Below are 22,195 nucleotides of genomic sequence, written 5' to 3'. Positions count from 1 at the left end.
TACTGTACCTAAAGTCACATATACTTGCTCTTCTATGTCTGATCCTAATCATATTCTGGGCACAAAATACAGGCACTGCATTACATCAAGAAGTCTCTGGGTTCAGAAGGGCCCTTCAGACCACCTGAATAAGGAGTCCTGATTCTGTAAGCAGCTGAAAACAGGAATACCATATAGTAAAGGCAGCAAGAGCTACAGAAGCAAACTTCTCTTTTTTATTGTTTTCTTAATGGCTTTGTGACTCCGTATTTCTAGTTATCCAGCACCAGGCTTCAGTGGATGGCCTGAATGTTCATGTTGATAGCTACCTAGCAAGGTTATACTCTGAGAAAAAATAGAAATAGACCTAAGCTCTCTCAAATGGGAATTAAACTATGCTCCCTGCTCAGATAAACAAAAGGGTGTGACATATACTATCATCAGTAGGTCCTTTAAAAGAAGTGGTCACAGCTGCTGGTTCTCTACTAACTCAGTATTGCCCAGCCCTCTAGGTTAGGTGGATTTTCAAACCCATTTGAATGAGCCAAGCTCCTCCAGGGACTTGTACCTCTTGCCTTGCAGAGGAATCCCAGTAGTGCTGGGGAGCCCAGCTGCCCAGCCCCAGATGGATTCAGATCTGTCCAGCCTCCCAGGGAGCTCCAGAGTCTGGACTGTCAAGGTCTGTGAGACTGGTTTGAGAGAGAAATCCTTCTGATTCATCCCTGTCTTGAAGGCAGGCACCTGCACTCCAGCCAAGTACTACTTCAGAGCTGTATCACTTGTAATCCTTGATGCTCTCCGTTTGAGAGGTCTTTTCCATATCAATGAACTCTTACCATTCCACATTCTGCTTTTATAACTCAGTAGTTTTAAATGTATACATCAGTTCACTGTTATAATAGTTAGACATTGTCTATACTGAATAAAACAGTCTCGTGCTCATGACTCACTGATGTACAGCTGGATAAAGACTGTGACTGTTTTCTGCAACAGAGTCAGTTCTGGCATTAAAAAGGAAGTATGAAAAAGCATGACAGGAGTTAGCCAAGCAGTAATAAGACTCACCTGAACATATACATTTTTTAATTGCTAAATGAGACATGTTCCACAACAGTTAATATTTTTTTAAGGAGATAATTCATTCCATTCATAATAGATGTAATTGTGCTCTGATTGCTCACACCTGGCAATTTTGTTTTGCAGCACTTTTTTTTTTTTACTTTTTTTTACTTTTTTTTTTTTTTTTTTCCCCAAAGCACTTTCAAAGCATAGAATGGGCCTTGAGCCAGGTATAGTATATGATTCAAACCCTGAAATAAACGGAATGGGATTTGCAGAGCCAGTTGTAGACATAGACAAAGTATGCAGTTTCTGGGGCAGCTGCCTGCTTTGCCTCTGCCAGAGACCTGCCACTGCTACTGGCAAGGGAAAGGGTGCTGTGAGGAGGCTGAAAAGTATTGTTCAGCCCTCTTGCAGAAACAGCAGTTGTGGCCCCTTGTCCTGGCACAAGTACCGTGCCTGCTTCTTCACACCAGCACTGCCCCCTCCCCTGGCAGCACTCATCTATGGGGAGGTGAAATTATGCATCTTTTATTTCTAAGCCTGGTCTGGCTTATGTGTATTTCAGATTCAACCTTTTAATCAACTTTTTTTGTGATTTCAAGTGGTATTCAAGATAATGAAATATTTTTCAAGTCTTGCCATTAATCTGAAATTTCACACCAGTCAAATCCAAGAGTATTGGATTGTTTTCAATACATCTCTAAAACTGTCATCCTTCACATATTTTCCTTTCTTGCCTTTTTCTTGATTTCTCAACAGACCTTCCCAGAATCTGCCTCTCATTTTCTTTTCACTGTAACATTTGAAGTCCCATTCTGAGGTAAGTATTCATTATACTGTATACTGTTCCCCCCATATACTAAGAGACTGCCCCTCCTTCAATGAACTAATACTTTAAATAGATAAGAAAGGCAAAGGGTAGGAGAGGAAGTCAAGTGAAAGATGAGAATTGATTTCCTCTACATCAGGAGCCATATTGTTTATTTGACATACCCGAGAGTCCAATGTAACAGTGCCTGGCATATATAAGTGTCTTTAAAATGAATGTAGTATACCCTAAGACAACAGCAAATCTGTCCTTTATAATGGAAGACACATAAAACTAGAAAGAATCAATTGCAAATAGTACCAGAGAGTGTAAGATGGACTGGGATAACCTTTATGGATATACAAGAGATAAACTCCATGCCAACCAGCCCAGACAATTCCAATGAATTATTTCATCAGAGGTACAGTCAATGATGAATAACTTCTTTTCTAAGAGCAGAGTTTAGCAAAAAGGATATAAATCTATGGTGGCAGACAAGAGAGGAGGTCTTGACTGAGTTTCTGAGCAGTCAGAAAAAAAGAAAAACAATTTCTGAAATGAAATGTAGTCTCTCTTTCTCTCTATCTTTTTAATTAATTCTTTCATCTAACCTACCAAACTATAACACAAAAATAGCTCAGACAGTTCTCTAGGGCAGTTGTATACATGCATATTTACCAACTCTCCAGTGAGCAGATTTCTGAAGTAGATCATTCGGTGCTTAATTTTCTCAGCAAAAGGGACATAGAAATTTATCCACAGTGAAAGCAGCCATTCTCTTCAGGAGTAAAAGATAAGGGTTATATAGACAAATCAGAAACAAAACCTGAAGAAATGTAGAATGCTCATTATTTCTATTGATTTTAAGCTGCCTGGAAGCATCTTCTGGGAATGTTTCTCTAGATATTATCATAGTATTCTCAGTTCAAAATACAAATGTTCTGCTGCAGTGCATTTGTATTGTGTACAAGTAAAATTGTTGGACTGATAAATGTATTGTCAGCAGAGATCAAATAACAAATTCATTAGCTGCATCAGATTCTGAAAGGTAGGATGCTTGACACTGGCCTTCTCAATGAGATTTCTTCCATTTCTGAGTTCTGTCATTGTCAGTATTAAGTTGGTGCTTGGTTCTGATCTCCCATAAGTACCAGGAGTAAGATCCAGAAGGGCTGAGACCTGCTATTCGAATAAATCTGTTGACAAGAGTCATTTTGTGAAAAAGAAAGTTAGGAAGAAAAAAATATATATATATGAAAAAAGATATGCAGGAACATGGACATTTTGGAGCAGTTATCTGCAGTTACAGGCAACTGCATACTCCATCTTCTAAGTGTTTTTGTCTGCTACTCCTATTGGAAGGGTGTTCCAGAATCATGTTGTTTGATCATTAGAAGTTTTCTAATTTCCAGAAGAAAATATAATCATAGCCAGTTCTGTTACTTGTTCTTAAGCCAACACTTTTCTTTGGAGGAATTAATTATTTCCCTTCACTGTTATCTTAAAAGGGCAGCCTCATCCTCTCTCAGACTTGCTTTTCTTGGACTGATCTAAACCAGATTTGTTTTTGAGCTTGTTTCTAAGATGCCTTTAAATCTCAGAATAAGCTTTTCCCTTACATTTCTTATAGACTGAATCCCTGCCTTGAAGATAGGTGAGTGTGATAACATTTCCCGAGAGACATCCCTGCCCTCTTCCCAGCATGCCAGCATTTCCCTCTCTTGCTGAAACACCTCACCCAATAGTTAGCTGGAGCTGCTTAGAAAACTGATCTTTATTCTTTGTATTCCTTGGGCAAATTAAAGTTATTGATCTGTGAGATATAATTTAGGATATCTGAAGTAAAACATTTATAATATTTTGGTCTCAAATGTTAGCTTTATTCTACTTACCAAGTCAAACATGCCATTTAGAAAAGAAGTCTTGTAATTATTAGTTCTTTCAGTTTCTCTGGAGGCACCAGTCATGGACTGCAGGATCTGTGCAAATGCAGACCAAAACTTCGCACAGAAGAGCTGCTATTCTCAGTAAAATTTAGCCTAATCCTTATTCAGTATGATTTTATTCAGGCATTCACATGCCTACTTAAAAAAAAAAAAAAATCATACTGGATTTTGGAAAGGTATGAAATACAAGTACAAGCACAGCTTATGTATGCAATAAATACTTTCATATATTTAGAAAAGTCCTCTTATGTAGTCCATTTCTGGAGCACAAAATGAGTCAGTGATTATCTAAAACTCCCAAGCTTAAAGGATACAAGCAAGACTGTGGAAAAACAGGAAAAGAGGAGAATTACACTGGTAATAAATAATTTACAAGTTTGCTTTTAATGTATTACCAGTTTATGCAGCTGATATTCTGAGAATCTATTATCCTTACTTACTTATTAGGAATCCAGAGCATCTTCTCCACATTTTTCTCATTCAGACTCAAAAAAAACTCACTTCTAGAGATAGAAGTCATCTTATCCAGATACTTACTATCAGCTACCCTAAAGTACTTTCCATTTTGAAAAAAAAAAAAAAAAAAAGGTTTCTTAAATGCCCTCAGAGAGGGCAGCTGGAGCAATATAAAGCATTCCTGAAGTCAAACCGTAAAAAGGGTGAGACGTGGAATTGCTGTTGGGATGCTGGAGGAAAACAATTATAATAGGAAGAAAGTAGAGGAAAATGATCCATGATGGCCTAGTTAGAAACTATTCAGATAGCTGAAGAAAAGAATCCAGAGGAAATATAGGAAAGGACAGCCCCTAGGTCAGCCTGATACTTGTTTTCCTACACATGGAAAAATATGCTTCATGAACACTGGATTCTGCCATCACACAAAAACTCATCCTCAAAATAAATGCCTCAGTGAAGCTGTTGGCTGTTATCACTGACAGCATTGGACAACCATTACAAAAAATAAAACTCGTGAAACATACAAAACAAGTAAGCATGTATAGTTCTGATGGGTCATATCTAAGACAATAGGTGTATTTTGGTACCTGTACAATATATTTATGGCTATTGCTTCACATAGGAAATAACAGAATGCATTTAAACAGTGTAGAAACTACCAACTGTCATTGAATACATTGCAAAAACAATCTACAACCTTGAAAGTGTGACTTTTTTTATTCTACAGCAATAGTTTATGATTTGCAAGACATTCAGGCTAACTAATGCTTTTCACAGCATGCAGATTATCAGTTTCACAAGTAGGAAACTGAAAATGAAATATTATTAACAATTTATGATTATTTTCATGCAGATACTGAATGACTAATTCCTATCATATTTTTCTGTAGTTGCAGGAGGGAGTGTTTCTGCACCTGTTTCTCTTCCCCAAAATCTAATCATCAGTAAAATTGTACTCAGCCAGCTGTTAAATTTCAGTTCTGTTTGTATATTTCATACATTTAAAGACTGACAAAATATGAAGTCATATAGCCATGATAAAATGTTGCATTGATATCAAGAGAAGTTATCACCAACTTTTAAAAACTTTACACATTCTTGGATTTTGTTGTAATGCCAGACTATATTAAAGACAATGGTGGATACTCATATGCAAACTAGAGTACCAGTTAACATAGTAACTTTAGGAAAAGTTTGGAAAAATGTGGACTGTTTCCAGGTATCCTTTTGAGAGCTTAAACCAGTTTATATTTACTAGAAATTTATATAAAAGAGATTATGGCGTTACTCACGGAGGCTATATGTTCACATTTTAAGAACACAAAGCTCATTAATTCATTTAGTCATAAATCATTACAGTTTTTGGTACACCTGTATTGAACCAATTGCCTTGTGTCTGAATGGAACATAATTTGTTTGTTGGTTGCACATGTATTTGAAGATATCAACAAACAAAAACATTACAGGTAGCTCCAAACCTACAACTGTTCTGTCAGCATGCCTAATACAGTGAATCATTCAGGTATTTATAGTCTGAGCACAAACATTTAACTCTAAAGATTTTAAATACCATTTACCATACATATTTTCTAACAATAGTAGATTTAAAGTACATACCTATGCATCCACAGAAGGATGCTCACATGATTTGGTAAATATACATAGATAAATAGCTAAGTGTGATAGAAATTAAAAATCTGGTAGCATAACTGATAGCCAAGGTCACCCAAAATTTTCCATTGCAAACTTTGCAAAATTGAAATGTATTGATTGGAATGTTGTATACACTATTTTTTATGGTAAAATGTCTTAGACTTTTCTGACAATATAACAATTGAAAAAAAATTGTTTTACTTATAGCAAAAAAAAAAAAATAACTTATTATTTTCTTCATTAAAATGTCCTCATATCTTTCTGGTTTGTAGTAAAGACCCAAAATATGCCAATAACACCTTGCAAGGTGCCTTGAATTTGTGGTATAATGTTTTTACAAACTTTCAGAATTGCATATTTTTAAAGTATCTGAAAAAAAATTGTTAACAAAGAAATATGAGTTTGGCAACTAAATTTCATATAGGTCAATCTCAGCTAAGTGTGCTCAGGCCAAGATTTTCCAAGACTGAGCAAGATTTCCTCCCTGACTTCCTGGCAGTTGAGGATTGATGTAATGTCTGGCTTCCCAAGAGTGGACATGGAGTTGGGCTTTCACCTGCAGCATTGCAACAGCTGATGCTGAGGCACTGAGAAGCCAGTGATCATACCAGAAATGCATTAAACAGGGATTGTAGTAACTGGGCAGAGGGGGAAGCACAGGTGGGGAAAGCTGGAGATGAAGAGAAGTCATGGCAAGAGCTTGTTAGAAGAGTGGGGCAAAAAAAGACAAGTAGGAGGATGAGTAAAAAGGTCATTTTTGCCCCAGGTCATCACCTCACTAGGGGAGTTCATGATTCTGTAGGATCCTCTTTTTCAATTAGAGAAATATATTTAAAATATTAATGAAGATATATTGTTACAGTTCCTACAGCAGTTTTACATTATTTAATGCGGTGGTCATAGATACTTCTGAGTAACTCCAGGAATAGAACTGCCACCCCCTCACAGAAAATGGATTGTTTGACATTTTTATCAGCTCCAGCCTTTGTTCCATGGAGATGACAGCCAGTTACCTACTTTGGCATGACTGGTAGGAAAGTAGGTAGCGAGCACAGCTGACAGCATCTCACAAGTCTGTGATGCTAAATCAGCACCACCGCCACGTGCTCCTGCAATGGGGACAGGATGTGGAGGTAGAGTCGTGACAGTATGTTCCAAGGTGTCCCTGTGGTTCTTCCAGCTTGCTCTGTCAATGTTTCATCTGGGCTTATTAGTGTTTATAAAAGCATGGCCTTAAAATAGCTGCATGGTGTTAATAGAAGAAAAAATAGCAGTTTTTATGCTTAGCTTCTTCATACTGGGGCAAAATTGGGCTAAATTGGGCAAGTCCAGAAATTATATTAGAACAACCCAGTTTAAGTGACATTCATATCCTCTTCATGTCTTAAAGAACACTAAAATCAGACCAGGACATGTTCTTTCCTGTTCTACAGAAACCCTTCTTCCTTTCAAGGGTGCAAGGTTTGAGGTGACTTTTGCTTAGAGACTATTAAAATCTATTCAGTAAGTTCTCCATGCACAAATAGAGAAAGAAGTAACCTTGAAATTCTCCAGCTTCTGAAAACTGCAGAATTTTAAAAAATCATTCAGATTTTCCTTGGCATTTGTAAATGAATCATGTATATTCATACATGAAAAGTATTTTTGAAGAGCAGCATGCAAAATTAGGATCTTCATAATAACAGACGCTACAAATTTTACTCACCTGCGAAATATGAAGGTGGAAGCATAATGTTAACTGTTTTTATTTTTCTCATTACATTATTTTTAAATAGAAAAAGCAGTCTCTATGGGCACAGTTTACTCTATAGTTTACTATAGGCACAGTGGATCAATCATCTTCAGCCACCAAAAATGATGAATTGCTAGTTGTTCCTGTCCAGGTGGTGAAATAAAGTGTTGATAATGTCTCACTGAAAAATCCACTTTAAGAAAAGAATAAAAATTGCTATAGGTCTGTGAGTATCATCTGTGATTATTGTCAGATGATCCACAGACAATATCTGAAGTAACGTACTGCATGTTCTAGGACAAGACAAGGAAACACAGGCTGTTACAACAGTATGCTCAAGTTTGAACCTCACTTGACACAGGAGTCTGTCTCAATCACTTCAGTGAGGGATAAGGGAAGATCTGTAGAAAGAAAATGAAAATGAGTTACATTATCATGCTACAGTGCAATAAAAGTCATTTTAAAATTTGGTGGTCTGAAATATTTAGCATCAGTTTTTTGAGACATATTTTTCCTATAGTAAACTGCTGTTTGTATATTGATACTATTAAAAATAGTTTCAAATAGGCTATTAAAATTATTTTTCAATAGTTACAAGTTTCTTACAACTGTTTGAGAAAGGAAATGATACAATGACAGAACTGGGAACCCTTTCTTTTTAAAATTCATAGTTTATTTAGACAAATATATATATATATGTGTGTGTGTATATATATATGTTTTGTTGATTTCTGATTTGCCAATGACAGAACCCATGTAAATGCAGAAGCTGATAAATCAACATTTGTATTTGTATATCTGACAAATAATACTAATTATTTTTAAACCTTGCACATGAGAATGTGATTAGAATGACTGCATCTGACACTGATTATCTGAGACAGGATGTTATTAAATCCCTTTGGGGATCTTTGTAAGACCCACCACATTTTGAGCAGAGCTTTTGTGTGCATTAGTTCATTTACTTAGCAATTACACAGTATTTACTACTGAAAAATATAAGGAAAAACAGTGAACAAACAGCTAAGTGGAATTTACACCACTCCTCTCTCTATCAAAACATCTTACAACCTCATAGCTTTAAAATGTTTTGTCAGGATTCCTTATATACCAAAGCTATTTGCTATGTATCAGTAAAAGGTATAGGATAGGTTAGCTTGACACTACACGGGAGAGAGCTGGCAATGGATTTGAAGACAGCAGAGATTTGTCCCTGTTAAGATAATGTCATAGCTCCAAAATCAACACTTTAATTAATTTTATGGGCTTGAAAAGCCAGGCAATGTTTTAATTTCACCCATTTCAAAATTTGCACGTTTTGTTACTTCGTTAGAAAAATAACACTGAGGATTACTCACTGAAGTGGGGAGAAATCCACAAAATGCAGTGGCTTGAAAAAGCTCCATTAACTCTGGAAAAACCTGTGGCTGCATTCTCTGATTTTGTTTGAAATTAAGATTTCAAGGATCAGATTTTTAGGAGCAGTTAACAATTCTGTACTTAAAAATATGCAGATACAAAATGGAATGCCAGATAGAGACCACTTTCAAATCTACATTCTTACAGTGGACAGTTTTGCTGTCATCCAAAGTTCAGAATATAAACATATAGTGAAGTACTGGACTAGTATATATTAAATAAATACACACATATTGATTGTGAGATTTACACCTTGCCTGAGAACATCAGAAAAGCTGTGAGAGATACATAATTCAAAGTAATACTGATTGCTCACTGAAGAATTAACAATACTGAGATATTAAAGATTTCCTTACCTTACCTTTGAATTTCAAGTTAATATTGCCATAAATTCATGTAATGACAACACATACACCTCAGGCCATCTATTATTTTTCTAATAAATATTTTTCCTAGTCCAAGTCTGATGCAGAAGAAATTAAAAAATACTCAAAATGCTCCTTCATTTTTTAATGAATAACTCAGTGGCACAACTAGAGCGATATACCGGAATTCATGCAGTGCTTTTCCTCTGAGTACCCTAAAGAGCATCATCTTGCTGCCAATAGTTCTTGACGTGAAGCTGTTCCCAGGTGGACTTAGAGAAGTGGCAAGAGACTCATCAGAGTTCTCCATTATCATAAATATTGAGATTCTCTGCTGCTTTCTGTAGCACAGCTATTGCTCCTGAAACATGTCCCTGTATGTAAAGATATGTTTTAAGGAATATATAGAAGGTCACTACTTTGCAGTACCCACTGGTAAATTGATGGTGAATATTGGAAGGTAGGATTTTCTGCATGCACAGTGACCACTGACCACAGGGAAAACTCATGCAAAAATTCTGGTTCATAAATATGAATGTGCTTGAGTGTGGAAAACATGATCTTTTATTTAGTTTATCCTTCAAGGCATTTTAAGTGCATTTTTGATTTTACAAAGTACTACAGTAATACTTTATGGGGTATTCTGTGCGGCCCAGTACTGTAGTTCTTCCTCAGATTTTACTCAGGAAAAACCACCTTTGACTTGAGTGAAAATTGCTTGACTGAAGACTGAACAGAGTGTTTTGAATCTTACCAGCACTGCTTGATGTTAATGCTGGGTAACAATTCTCACTGCTAATTTGCCTGCCTTGTTGGCCTTTTCTTGGGCTCCGGATCTGCTTTTGCTTTGTGTTATTCATGGTTTATATTGCTTGTTCAGATTGCTTCCTTTTGTGCTTTTCATTTCCAGCAAATATTTTGCAGCTATTGTTCTGCTGCTGGTAGATGTGCATGGAACCTGGTATGTGGAACTTGAACCTCAGCCCAGATTTAATTAAAACTATTAAACATGTTCTCACTGTGGTGCTCAGAAGGAATTTTGGTGACCCTCTTTTGATGAAGCATAAATTTGCTTAATCTGATGCTTTAACAATGCAAAAATACAAGGGCTCAATTCACAAATCTTAAGAGCAAATGCTTCTCCAGTAAAGCAGATGGAGCAGCACCTATTTACAGCCATGATAAAGTCAATCTTGAATGCCTATTCTGACATACAACAGACATTGTACAAGAAAATCACTAAAGGTGTGTGTTGGAACCTTGTTTTGTAGAATTAATACTGCTTTAAAGTAAGATCTTTTGAGTAATAATTAGTACCAAATTATGCCATAGCCTATTGATATGCAGCAAATCTAGCTAGGTTATCACTCGTATGTCTTATGAGCCATACCTAGCCATGGTTTATCCTCTATTCATGCTGCAGGGTACGAAATTCCTGGGTGCCAACCTGCCTATGGCAACCTAGAATTCTCCAGGGCAGGCTCGCAAAATCTTCACCTACTCTCTGGGACAGGTAATGAATAAGTGATGTTTTGTGAAGTTATGCTTTCTTTCTAACTTTCTGATGTCCGTAAAAATGTTTCATTTCTTCATGTCAGTCTACTGTCTCTCATCGTTCAGTTGTCCGACATTTTCTAAACTAGGGGAATGACAGCAGATCTGTTTATTATAGTACTCCAGATGCTTGCCTCAGCCAAGCCTGTAATAATTATTATTAGCATGTATAAAAATTGTTTTAACATCTTTTTTTTTTTTTTTTCTTTCTGATGGAGTAGTTCTTATAATACAGGTGCATTGAATTTCACTATTGACATCACAGTTATCCGGGCAGTTTTCTCACCTTTCTTAATTGACAGTGCTTATATATTATCTCTCTACATTAGTATTTGGTTTCCTGAAATAAGTTTTTTTTCAGTGCTATAGATATAGAGATGGTGAAAAGATGAAGGAGTTATAACTGATTCTAGTTTACATCCCTATGCATCATATAGTGTAAGTTTTAATAATGACCCATTTTTCCATATTTTGTTTAGATTTTCTTCTACTTTTCTCCCGAATTTACTCTTTGTTCTTTGTTGCTTGACATTATTAAAAGCGGCAGTTATGTAGAAGAAATGTCATTCACTAATCCTATAGTTTTCAATGAAATATGAAATACTGAAATATATTTTGAAGCAAGAAATTCATTAGATAAAAAAATAAAGACAGGCTGAACTTCAGACTGTCCTTTCACATTCTATTTATTTTCTTTGAATAATGTTCACAAATTTTCGATTTAAGAGTGCTGCTAGTGTGGATAAGATAAGTAAGATTCTTTCAGTATTTTTTGGCAGAATATACACTTTGTAGAGTTAAAAAAAAAAAAAAAAAAAAAAGTTACTTGAATTTTACTTGAATTCCTGTTTTCCTGTTTAGCAGTCCCCTGGGGCTCTGCACATGTGCTCTATTCTTACCTTTAGATGGGTTTAGATGAGTTTGTCATAAAAAATAGCTTTGTTCTGCTGCTTGTCCTTGTTAATACCAGGAGAGGACCAGTGAAGCAAAATATAATCAGGACATGAACTGTTTTTTCAAAATTTTGGCCCTGTTTTAAATTTGTTTGAATATTTTGAAGTCATTTAAAATCAGAACAGATTCATGCAGCCATGGTGTAACTGATGACTTTGATCTCATGTGATATTTTTTAATGGATGCCTATGACAAAGTTCAGGGTCTTGGGATGACATTTATTAGCCTTCCTGAAAGGCTCTCTGGAGGGAAGTATCTTTTCCTACCATTGCTGTCCACTTGTAGTTCTAATTCTTGAGTGAAAATAAGCTTGCTTTACTGAAGGACAATATGAAACTTTTTCTCTAAGCATTTCAAAACTTGAAGTGCACAAATCCAAGATTTTATCCCAGGCTATCTAAACATTTCATAGAATAGATAGAGGCTGAAAGAGATTTTTCATTTATTCATCTTCTTTTTAAAAAGCTCAAAATGATCTAGATTTTATTGGAGAGACTTTAGTAATTTCTTGGATCCTTGCTTGCTTCTTTCATATTTATTTACCCATATCTTAATCACATTTTTTCAACATATCAAGACTTTAAAAATTTATCTGGAAACTTGCTTTTCAACTGTATTGAAAATGTCAGCTTGCTGGAGGAACAAGAAAAATAAAAACATTTGTGAAAATGAAAGATATTGAGTATGACTACTGTTTGCACTTCCAAAATGAGGACAGATTCTATTTTATCCAGCCTGCTGCACCTTAACCTTCAAAAAAAGTAATTAGAAAAAAAAAAAAAAAAAAAATTTGAACTGGAATGTTTAAGTATAGGTATAAGGCAAAAACCTGTGGGCTGTGTTTAGGTAATCGACATCTCTGGGTATAGAAGGAAATTATAGCATCTCTTTTGGGAAAGCCTGTAGAAGATAGATCTGCTTTGTCACTCTGCATGGTTCTTTGGGGTGCTACATCTGCAGGGTAAGTGGAAAGTCCTGGGTCTCCTCTGAAGAAACATACTGTCTATTATTTTCATGTGAATAGTGCAAGCATCTCTTCAGATACATTCTGTTTCATTTGGTCCCTTACTTGCAAAGAGCTCTTTCTTCTGCTGTCTCACTCCAAAAACCACAGGATAGCCCATGCTAAAGTGCTGGACTGTTCAGAGGAATTAAGTTCTATTTATTCCCTCTCTTTTGTCTAACACCCACCAAAACAAACAAACAAAGTCTTACACTGAGAAGCCAGGACAAAATAGACTCAACTGAACTAATAAATCATATTAGGTTGGGAGGAAGGTTGTGTGAAATGACAGCACAACATGCTGAGCAGTGTTGAACTTGCTAGAGGTGAACTTATTTATACTCTTGCAGAGTAGAAGACTTCTCAGTTAACAATTCCCAAAATAGTATAAAACACTGTATAAAACAATGTAGGGCTCAAAATAATCAGCAAAAGATGACAGATGGTAATTTCTTTCTCTTCTTTTTTTTTTTTTTTATTCTGTAATATCAAGTTGATCAAAGTGCTGATGAACATTTATTATGGTGCGAAAAACTAAAAATATATTGAAATACTCGATCAAAATAAGTGCCTTCAGATAACAGCCAGTAGTTCTCCTTGTTGCTGTTCAACACCTTATATATGACTCTGTGTGTAGTAATACTTTCTGAATAGCCTTCAGAATATGAATTACATGTACACAGCTGAGAATGTGGGTCTGTCCAGGTTAAGCTGTATTATTTAATCAGCTCTGTTTTTTGTTTGTATTAGCAAACCAATGATCTATTCTGCTGCCAGAAAAATCTTCCAAAATTCCCTAGACCTCTCCTCTGTGGCTTGGCACTGCAGTATTGTCAGACAGCCATGTGTGATGGGGGAACCAAATGATATGGAACAGAAACTGCAGCAGAACTGCACTGATGGCAACTGAAAGTGTCTGAGAGGTCAGCACTATCTCTTACTCTGAGCACTAGAAGTGTTATCTCCTGTACTCAGGAGAGTATATGCAAACATCTGCATCTTTTTCAAGGCAAGAAGTTATGGATTAAAGTTAGAGATACAACATGAGTTCTTCATGTGAATCCTATCACAAAACAGGCTCAGAATGTAATTGTGACCAGATATAATTAAAATGATCACGCTGTAATTTACTCAGAGCAGGTAATATACAGTGCTTATAAAGGAAAATGTCAGTGGCACCTGCAGTTTCTCCTCCCCCTGTCCAAGTAGTAATTTTGTCTGACTGGTCCTGGAGCCAAAAGAGTATATTTAATTTTTTGAGTTACTTAGCATAATCATTCTCATGGGAAGTGCTAAGCCAGCCCACCAAAATGAGTCCCTTGAGCCAAACACAGATGAATTTCAAGCCAGTAGAAAGAGATTGTGAATGGAAAGAAAGAGCCAAGGTGAGAACAGAGGTGATAACCTCTGCCCAGACTTATGTCTGGATGCTTAATGCAAAATTAGACAGACTGACATTGTTTCCCTACTACTAAAGCACATTTCTATAGTACTCCCCTGCTCCCATTCCAACCTCAGTCCTTTAGCAGAAACAATAATGTAAAGTTCAGCTTGCTTCTGGACAATGGGTCTCACCCGTTCTCTATACATGTCCTATTACAAAAAAAAAAATAACAAAAACAGTACAATCCAGGAGGAACCACAGTCCTGCTCCAGCACAGTCAGATCCAGATGAATTAGGAAGGTGAACAGACAAAAGCAAAAATAAGAAAGGTTTAATAACACAACTAAATATAACTTTATAAGCTTGTGAGATGATGTGGCATGCTGCTTTCAGTAATTTCCAGAGGGAGTGCATATCCATGACTACAGACCAAAGCAATCTAGAAGCTGACCACTCCAAGCTGTAAGGAGAGATGCTACAACTGAAGGCAGCTTGCTCAGGCACCTGGAGAGCTCTCATTGGCTTCCAAATCACAAATTGAAGTCTACCTCTAATTTTGTTACCTACATTTCTCAATACCTTATTCTTTTTTTTTTTTTTCCTCTCCTTTCTCATCACTGCTTAGGAGTTTGGATTCCCTAGTGAGATGCAGTACAGACTGCTAGGACTCTGCCAAACATTAAAAAGCAGACAGCAGCTGTTCAACAGCTTCAAATCACTTTCCTTGTAAGGCAGTCCTCCCCCACCCCCAGCCTTTGTTACAGCAAGAAGTATTTGCTGAAGTCATTCCCTTTCTCCTGACTTTCTTATTCTTTCATATATTGCCAATCCACGTGATAACTCACTATTTTTCTAGCGAAATATTTAATACAAACCTATTGGCCTCTGCAAAGGAAGGAAGGAAGGAAGGAAGGAAGGAAGGAAGGAAGGAAGGAAGGAAGGAAGGAGAGAGAGAGGGAGAGAGAGAGAGAGAAGAAAGTAACAGCACTTACCAAGATGAATATTCTTTCATAGTCATGTCAAGATCCCTTCATCCTTGAAAATGGTTAGAGAGGTAATGGCTCTTCTCTCTTGGATAAATGCTGGCTGAAGTTTGCCATGCCAGAATGTAACTCCCTTCTCTCCCAGCTTCACCAGCTGACCTCATTTCAGAGGTAGTCAAGAGCATGAGGCAACATGTGGACAATGTGTATAATACTGAGTGAACAGAGAATGAGTCAGACAACATGTATTCCTCCTCGAATTGCATGGGATTTTTTGTCTCTTTCAACCTTCTATTTTTCACACCTGTTCATCCTTTCATTTTCTAGCAATAGAGAGACAAAATGAACAGGGACAGGCTTTATTCAGACTCCAGTAGGATCACTTACCAACCATAACAGTTTGCATGTAAAAGCCACTGACCGAGTATACCTGACGGAGCTGAAATCAGTCAGTCCTCACAAGTTTTCAGAAGAGCCTAAGAGAGGCACTAGGAGGCAGCCTGGAAAAAGACAGAGATTGTAACCATTTCTATTACATCCACTGTGGCACTCTGTCATCCGCTGCAGTCACCTTTAAAACTGGGCAAAAGGCTCACACCTTCCACTGTTCACTGCATTCATTTCTCACATTCAGCCAGCCAGACTACTTGCAGGTGTTTACCCTCACAAGCGTCTCACAATCAAAGTGGTCATCTTGTTAAAAGGAAATGGAAATGTGTTTTTAAACTCTAGATCCAAATCAAGTTAACAGAAGAATTAAATCAGTCCTCCTAGAGCTGTCTCGGCTCCTCAATCTCTGTGCAGTGAAGCACAATACTGGGCTAGCCAGCACAGCTGCATGTGGTGGATGGTCCCTGTCCTGATCTGTGAGTTCAAGTTCTTTCCCTGCCATGAGCTGGGCTGAAACCTGGATTCCTCAGCGCTCTTCACAATAGCGTGCTCCCTGGATGCATGTCTGGGTTCTTACCATTCATTTTCTTTTGCCCTTTAGAGTTTTCATCACACTGGGGGAATTACAATTGCTTGCTGAAGAAACTTCATTTAAAATAATCAAAACACTTTTAGTGTCTATTTCTGAAAGCTGTAATTTTATTCATGGTGTTTCTATTCAATCCATTCACAGCCTTAGGTTATGGACAGTACCTTTAAATAAAAGACTATTTGTATGTCTTTATTATGAGCACATATCAAAAATCTTACCACGTTCCACTGACAATAATGGAATTCACTTAAGACCACTCAGTGCTGACAGCTGGTCCTCTAAGGGTTTTTTGCATGTCAACAGGTAACTGAATTTTCATAACTTAATCACTTCATATTACAGTTAATATTGAATGCTCTTGGATAGATGTGTCTGTGGGCTTCATATAATTGATATAGCAGCCATCCCTTCTGCAGTGGGACTGTTAGGTCATTATAACCAAAATGTAATTCAGTGTTATTTTTAAGAAAGATTCCTCTTTTCTGCCTCTTACTTGTAAGCCCAGCATAGTTTAGACACATTTACCATATATCGCTTGCCAGCTCTGAGTTTTTAGTTGTGTGAATTATGCAACAGGCATGTTCTCACATCATAAGAAAGATTACCTTCTAAAACCCAGCATTTTTTCTGTTTTTAGCTCCCTTTATCAGCTCCCCAGGTACTGTAAGTGAACTCTCATGTTAAGGATCTCTCCCCCAGTACTTAGGACTTCAACTGCTTCCCCAACTCCTTTCCAAAGTATTCTCTTTTAAGTTTCTGATAAACCATCCATTTTCTCTGGTTTAAATTCTGTCTGGAACCTAAGAAAAGGACTCTGATACTTGTTTTACGTGTCCATCAGTCATGTGGAAACTATCTGAGCTCCAGATTTGGATCACCCACACATTTTTTGCTGAAACATATGTGCAGGCCTTCCCTCTCAAAATACAAAACCAACTTCAGATTATTTATTTTGAAAATGAGCACTGGAAGGAAAATTCAAATGGTTTAATACTTGCAAAAAAAGTTCCAAGAAACATCTATTATATATATATACATATGAAGGAAAGATCTGCATGCAATCTGACATGTAAACTGTTCATACTCTGAAGTTTCAAGTATTTAACAAACTACTGTGGAAGTAATAAAAAAAAATTGGTGGGTTTGCTTTAGTGAAAAAACTACCTGACAGACCTCAGTGAAAATCTGCAAAAAATAGGTGAGCTGAACAAAGTATGCGTACACCTGGATTTATAGGAAAATGCCCGTTGTATAACCTGGATAAACGTTTGCTGAGGTATTTGTTAGAGTCCAAATGAAGCTGCTGAATAAAGAGCACCAAAGATTTGGAATTTGTGGACTGGGCTCTAGGTCTGAGCAGTAGCAATATAATCTGTTTCCTAAATAAAATGAATTTCAAGTCCATAGCTTAGTTCTCATCATAACATATCTGGATATAGAATTTGTAATCTGATTTGATCCCTCTAATGAGGGAAGCAAATGTCAGGTTAGCCACAAAACAAAAACAAAAAATGCAGGCAAGGAAGATAGTTTTGGCATTAATCTTTTGAAACTGTGACCCTGAGCATGTAACACATAATCAAAACTTGATTAACATAGAAATCCAATTATTGCTTCATTAACTACCTTTCATTAATCTAGAAAACACTTGTTAAATGCTTGGACTTCATTTCCCAACAACTACAAATGTAAAAAATAAATAAATCTGGGGACAGATTTAATGACACAACATTCATCTCAGAGCTATTGCTCCCAGGCCAAGCTTTCGGTGCCTCTTTTGCAGCATGTCCAACCCGGGCAGCGTGCAGATCTAACACAATACGTGACCAGCAGCAGAGCCACCAGCCATGAATCAGCAGGGGCTGCCAAAGCCTAGTAACTCCAAGATCAAGTTGCCTACCCAGCCCAACTCCACTCAGTAGGAAAGCAGTGGTAGAGGACCCATTGGCATCTCTGCTATCTGTAAACTAACCCAGAGCTCTGTGTCCCCAGCTTGCTGCTCCCTGGGTATGAGCCATCTGTTGGGAAGAGGTGCCCCCAAGGCTTCGCCTCCTGCCCAGCTAACTGCCCTCATCTCTGTACTGACAGGCTCCATTCAAAGATCAGAAATGAAAATGGGGATGTGGCTGCTTGTTTTCCTTGATCCAAACAGGCCATCCCTTCAGAAAGGTCCACAGAAGGCTTATGCTATTGGAAAAGTGTTTCCACAGGAGTGGGTGCACAAACCTGACCCCAGGCTTTCTGGCTGCCCACCACATCACTGCTCCTGGGTTTCTTCATTGGGTACGTCAGCACATTGTGTCTGGGCTCATAGGCAGTCACTTCCCCATCCTGCTGCCTTCTCTCCTGCTCTACCGACCCTTTCACAACAATATCCTTAGCAGAGCTGACCAACTTTGATGTTCCTCAGATAGAAAAAAAAAAAAAAAGTGTTTTGAAATTCTTTTCCAGAATATATTTTTAAACTTTCCACCAGTGCTCCCAAATTCCTGATCCTATGAAGCCCTTTTTTTAGAATGTGACACATCACAGACATGGAACAGATGCAATAAACACTTTTGAAACATATAGTGGCCCTCTTTAGTGGGCCTCCACGCTATCTGAGCAAACAAGAAAGGAAATACTATTACCTCATCTCCTGCATGGAGTACTGAGTCAGGAAGAGGGGGAGTTATCTGACAGGACGTGGTTATCTATGTTTGATCTCCTTGACTCGAGTTCCTTTGTAATTAATGGAAAGAAAGGGGTACTTCCAGATTTGCATCACCTCATCTAAAAGCAGGCTTCTGAAAGAGGTCAGATTAATCTCATCCTGATAGTGTCTGTTCATTACTACAGACTGAAAACAGGAGCCACAGCTGACCAATAGCACTGGCATTCTGGTCAGGCCAGTCTTGCTTTAATTCACTTGTCTGGTGTAATACCAGCTATATGTGGCAAAGCCAGAGCCCCAGAACACAGTTCAGGTCAGCACCTGCTTAAATGTTCCTTCTTCCAAGGCAGGATATTTACCCAAAAATATAATGATTTTGACTTAGGATTTCACAGTTGCATTACAATTTCTGTTCACTACCCAGAAATGAAAACCTTCAACTTGTTTTTTCAGTATATTTGACATGGACCTCTACCTGGAACTCATTTTGCATTCTCACTGCTTATTTCCATCTAAACGCTGTTAACCAATTTTTGTTTTACTTACTCCTAGATCTGTGTGAAGGAATGTAATCAGTTCATTCAGGGAGAATTTCAGCACTTCAGAAATGGTTTTGCTCCATGTTGAAACAACATTGCAGAACTATCTGCAAGGAAAAGCCTCAAGGTGGCAGAAATCATTAAAGTGCCACCAAAGCACATACAGTTGCAGGTGGAGACCTGGGGAGTTCCAAGACACTCATTCGATGGGGCAGCCCCACAGATGTCAACTCTCAAGGAGAAACAGTCTTTGTGGTCTGTCTGAGGTTAACATGCTCGAGAAATCTTCTGGCCTCCAGGCAGCTGATCAGCCCTGACTTTGCACGTCAGCATTCCTCTGTTATCAGGCCATCTGCCGGGCAGATGAGCTGGCAGGAGATCAGACAGGTACAATGAAAACCTGCTTGTTTTCCAGCACATCTTCCTCAGAATAGAATTGTCACCACATGGCATCTTGGCTTTGACTGAAATGCTCCAGCGAAATATACTCACCTGGAGCTTCTCCAGCCAGTGCTACAGATGAATCCCGACCAACTGCAGGCTGAGTTGGGCACGAGCTTTCCATTACCATGGTGCTCATCTACCTGCTAACCCTTCCCTGGGGCTGTGCAGAGTGGCCCCGATATTCAGCTTGAAGTAGAGGATGAGAGAGAACTTCTAGGAATAATAATAATAATAATAATAATAATAATAATAATAATAATCTAGTTTGTCCCCTTGCTGCCTTTTGTGGACAGAGGTTTATTGGAAAGTGAGAGGTAACACCAGGAATGCAAACACTAGTTTGCTTCCACTCTAGTGCAAACTGGGATAGCAAATTCATAACACCAAGAAAGTACCAGATACTTTGATGGTACTTGAACTTGCCTGTAAATCTTCTCAACTTTCTCATATAAAATAGATCACTTTTCACTAAATGTAGAGCCTGAATAGTGCTACCTCCTACCTGGTAAGATTTCCTCTGAACTGCCTCTGAAATGTTGCAGAGGACAACTCCATCAACAACATTCAACAGTGTGGACTAGTATCTCTCTCTAGCACTGCCCAAGCAGGAGGGCTTCAAAGGCCTTGGCTGACAGCAATTCCAGAATTCAGACCTGGCAATTACTGGCTGTCTTACAATGTTCATGGACACAAATTTCTGTGCCAACATATATTTTATATTTTTTATGAGTATAAACAGAGTTAATTGGTGAAAATAATGCTTTGGAAAGTCTGACGACCCATTTTTAATAACCTTTAAAGTGGTGTCCCTTGAGAGGTTTTCTTTCACCAGTTTAAATATTTAATATTGTACTCACTGTCCTTTTCTTCTAAATAAATATTTTAATGAAGAAAAATGGGTAAAGATTTGCAAACCACTGGTTGTCACAGCAGCAGAGCTTTAGAGAACAGTAGAAGAAACAGAGAGTCACTCATGCAAAAGGACCTACTCTACAGGACTTTGAAACCTGTCCTGTAATTCCTTCCTCACCCCAGCTGGCTGAGTTTCAGGAAGTCCGTGATATATAGGATTGGTGTTTCCTAAGACATAGCACTATCAGATTTCCACAGACTATTATTTGCAAATAAATCTCCTTTCTCCTGGCAGCATTTTTCCAATTAAATTATTTTCTTACTTTTTAACTATGAAATATATATGCAAATATATTAAAATATATTTTATATATATTTATATAAATATGTTTGCTGAATATATATATCGATGATTAAAAAAATAATTAAAATATATTGATTTACCACCATTAAAAAAAATGTGCAGTGAACTTTCCTAATTAACTTGTATGTGACAAGCAGAATCAAAATGCAGCTAGTGTGTGGAGTTTGTCACCTTGGAGAAACAGGAAAATGTTCAATGGTTGACTTCATGACTCCATATTTTGACTTTTTATCTTTTCTCTTTTTTCATCCCTGTCTAAATTACCACTGCCAGATTTACAATGGCACATGACAAAATGAAGTATTCTTTATAAAAAGACCTTCTAAAACAAGTACACAACAACACCAGGAAAGAGGATTCAGGCATTGCATTCTGTGATAACACTGGAAGATAACAGTGAGGGGGAGGGAGAAGGCATTCAAAGAAAGAACGTCTGTTTCTTAACAAATGAAGAAGCTCATGAAATATGTCAGATATGTATAAAACAAAAACTAAGCTTCTGATTCTGCTATTATAGGTACTAAATTAGGGACTAAATTAGGGACGTTGTATGTTCTTCATCTTTCTACTTTTTCTCCCACTTTTCTTGCCTTTGCTTCTTAGGTGTTTTTTATATATTACTGGAAGCAAGAGAAAACAACAGGCTTTACCTTAAAACAGTAATGTCAATTGGTGCATAAATCTAAACCATCCTGGGAATCCTGAGAAATCTTCTAGTAGTACTATATCTATTAACACGCATTCAAGGGTTTCAGTCTGAGATTCAGGAAAACTTCTGTATTTGTGCCAATAGATAGACTACCATAAGCATTAGTTTCACTAAGTCATTTCAGAACTTGCTTGGTTCAAGACACATATTAAATGAAATGTTTAAATACTTTCTTGGTACTTTCTCAGTTGGGCTCCTTTTCCTTCTTTCTCTTTTTCTTTTCTCCTTCTTTTCCCTCCTTCCTTGCTTCCTTCCTTCCTTGCGTCGTTGCTTCCTTCCTTCCTTCCTTCCTTCCTCCCTCCCTCCCTCTTTCTTTCTTTCTTTCTTTCTTTCTTTCTTTCTTTCTTTCTTTCT

At 37.4% G+C, this 22,195-nt stretch overlaps 1 protein-coding gene across 9 annotated transcripts in view; it reads left to right on the top strand.

Annotated features, from left to right (window-relative positions):
- The window catches only part of BEGAIN (brain enriched guanylate kinase associated), a 161,645-nt gene that overhangs the window by 75,063 nt on the left and 64,387 nt on the right, over positions 1–22,195 (top strand). For 3 of the 9 annotated variants that reach the window (XM_035327940.1, XM_035327943.1, XM_035327942.1), the window contains one exon: positions 10,844–10,933. The exons of 5 other annotated variants lie outside the window; for them this stretch is intronic. In XM_035327940.1, coding sequence (XP_035183831.1) covers positions 10,844–10,933 — 90 coding nt within the window. Of the gene's footprint in view, positions 1–10,843; positions 10,934–11,367; positions 11,413–22,195 lie in introns of those variants that run through there. One more of the 9 variants, XM_035327947.1, reaches the window with a different exon arrangement.

This window comes from Oxyura jamaicensis, chromosome 5 (genome assembly GCF_011077185.1).
Source record: "Oxyura jamaicensis isolate SHBP4307 breed ruddy duck chromosome 5, BPBGC_Ojam_1.0, whole genome shotgun sequence".
NCBI lineage: Eukaryota > Metazoa > Chordata > Aves > Anseriformes > Anatidae > Oxyura > Oxyura jamaicensis.
The sequence above is the reverse complement of the archived record's forward strand: the minus strand, read 5'-3'. Positions and strand labels throughout refer to the sequence as shown.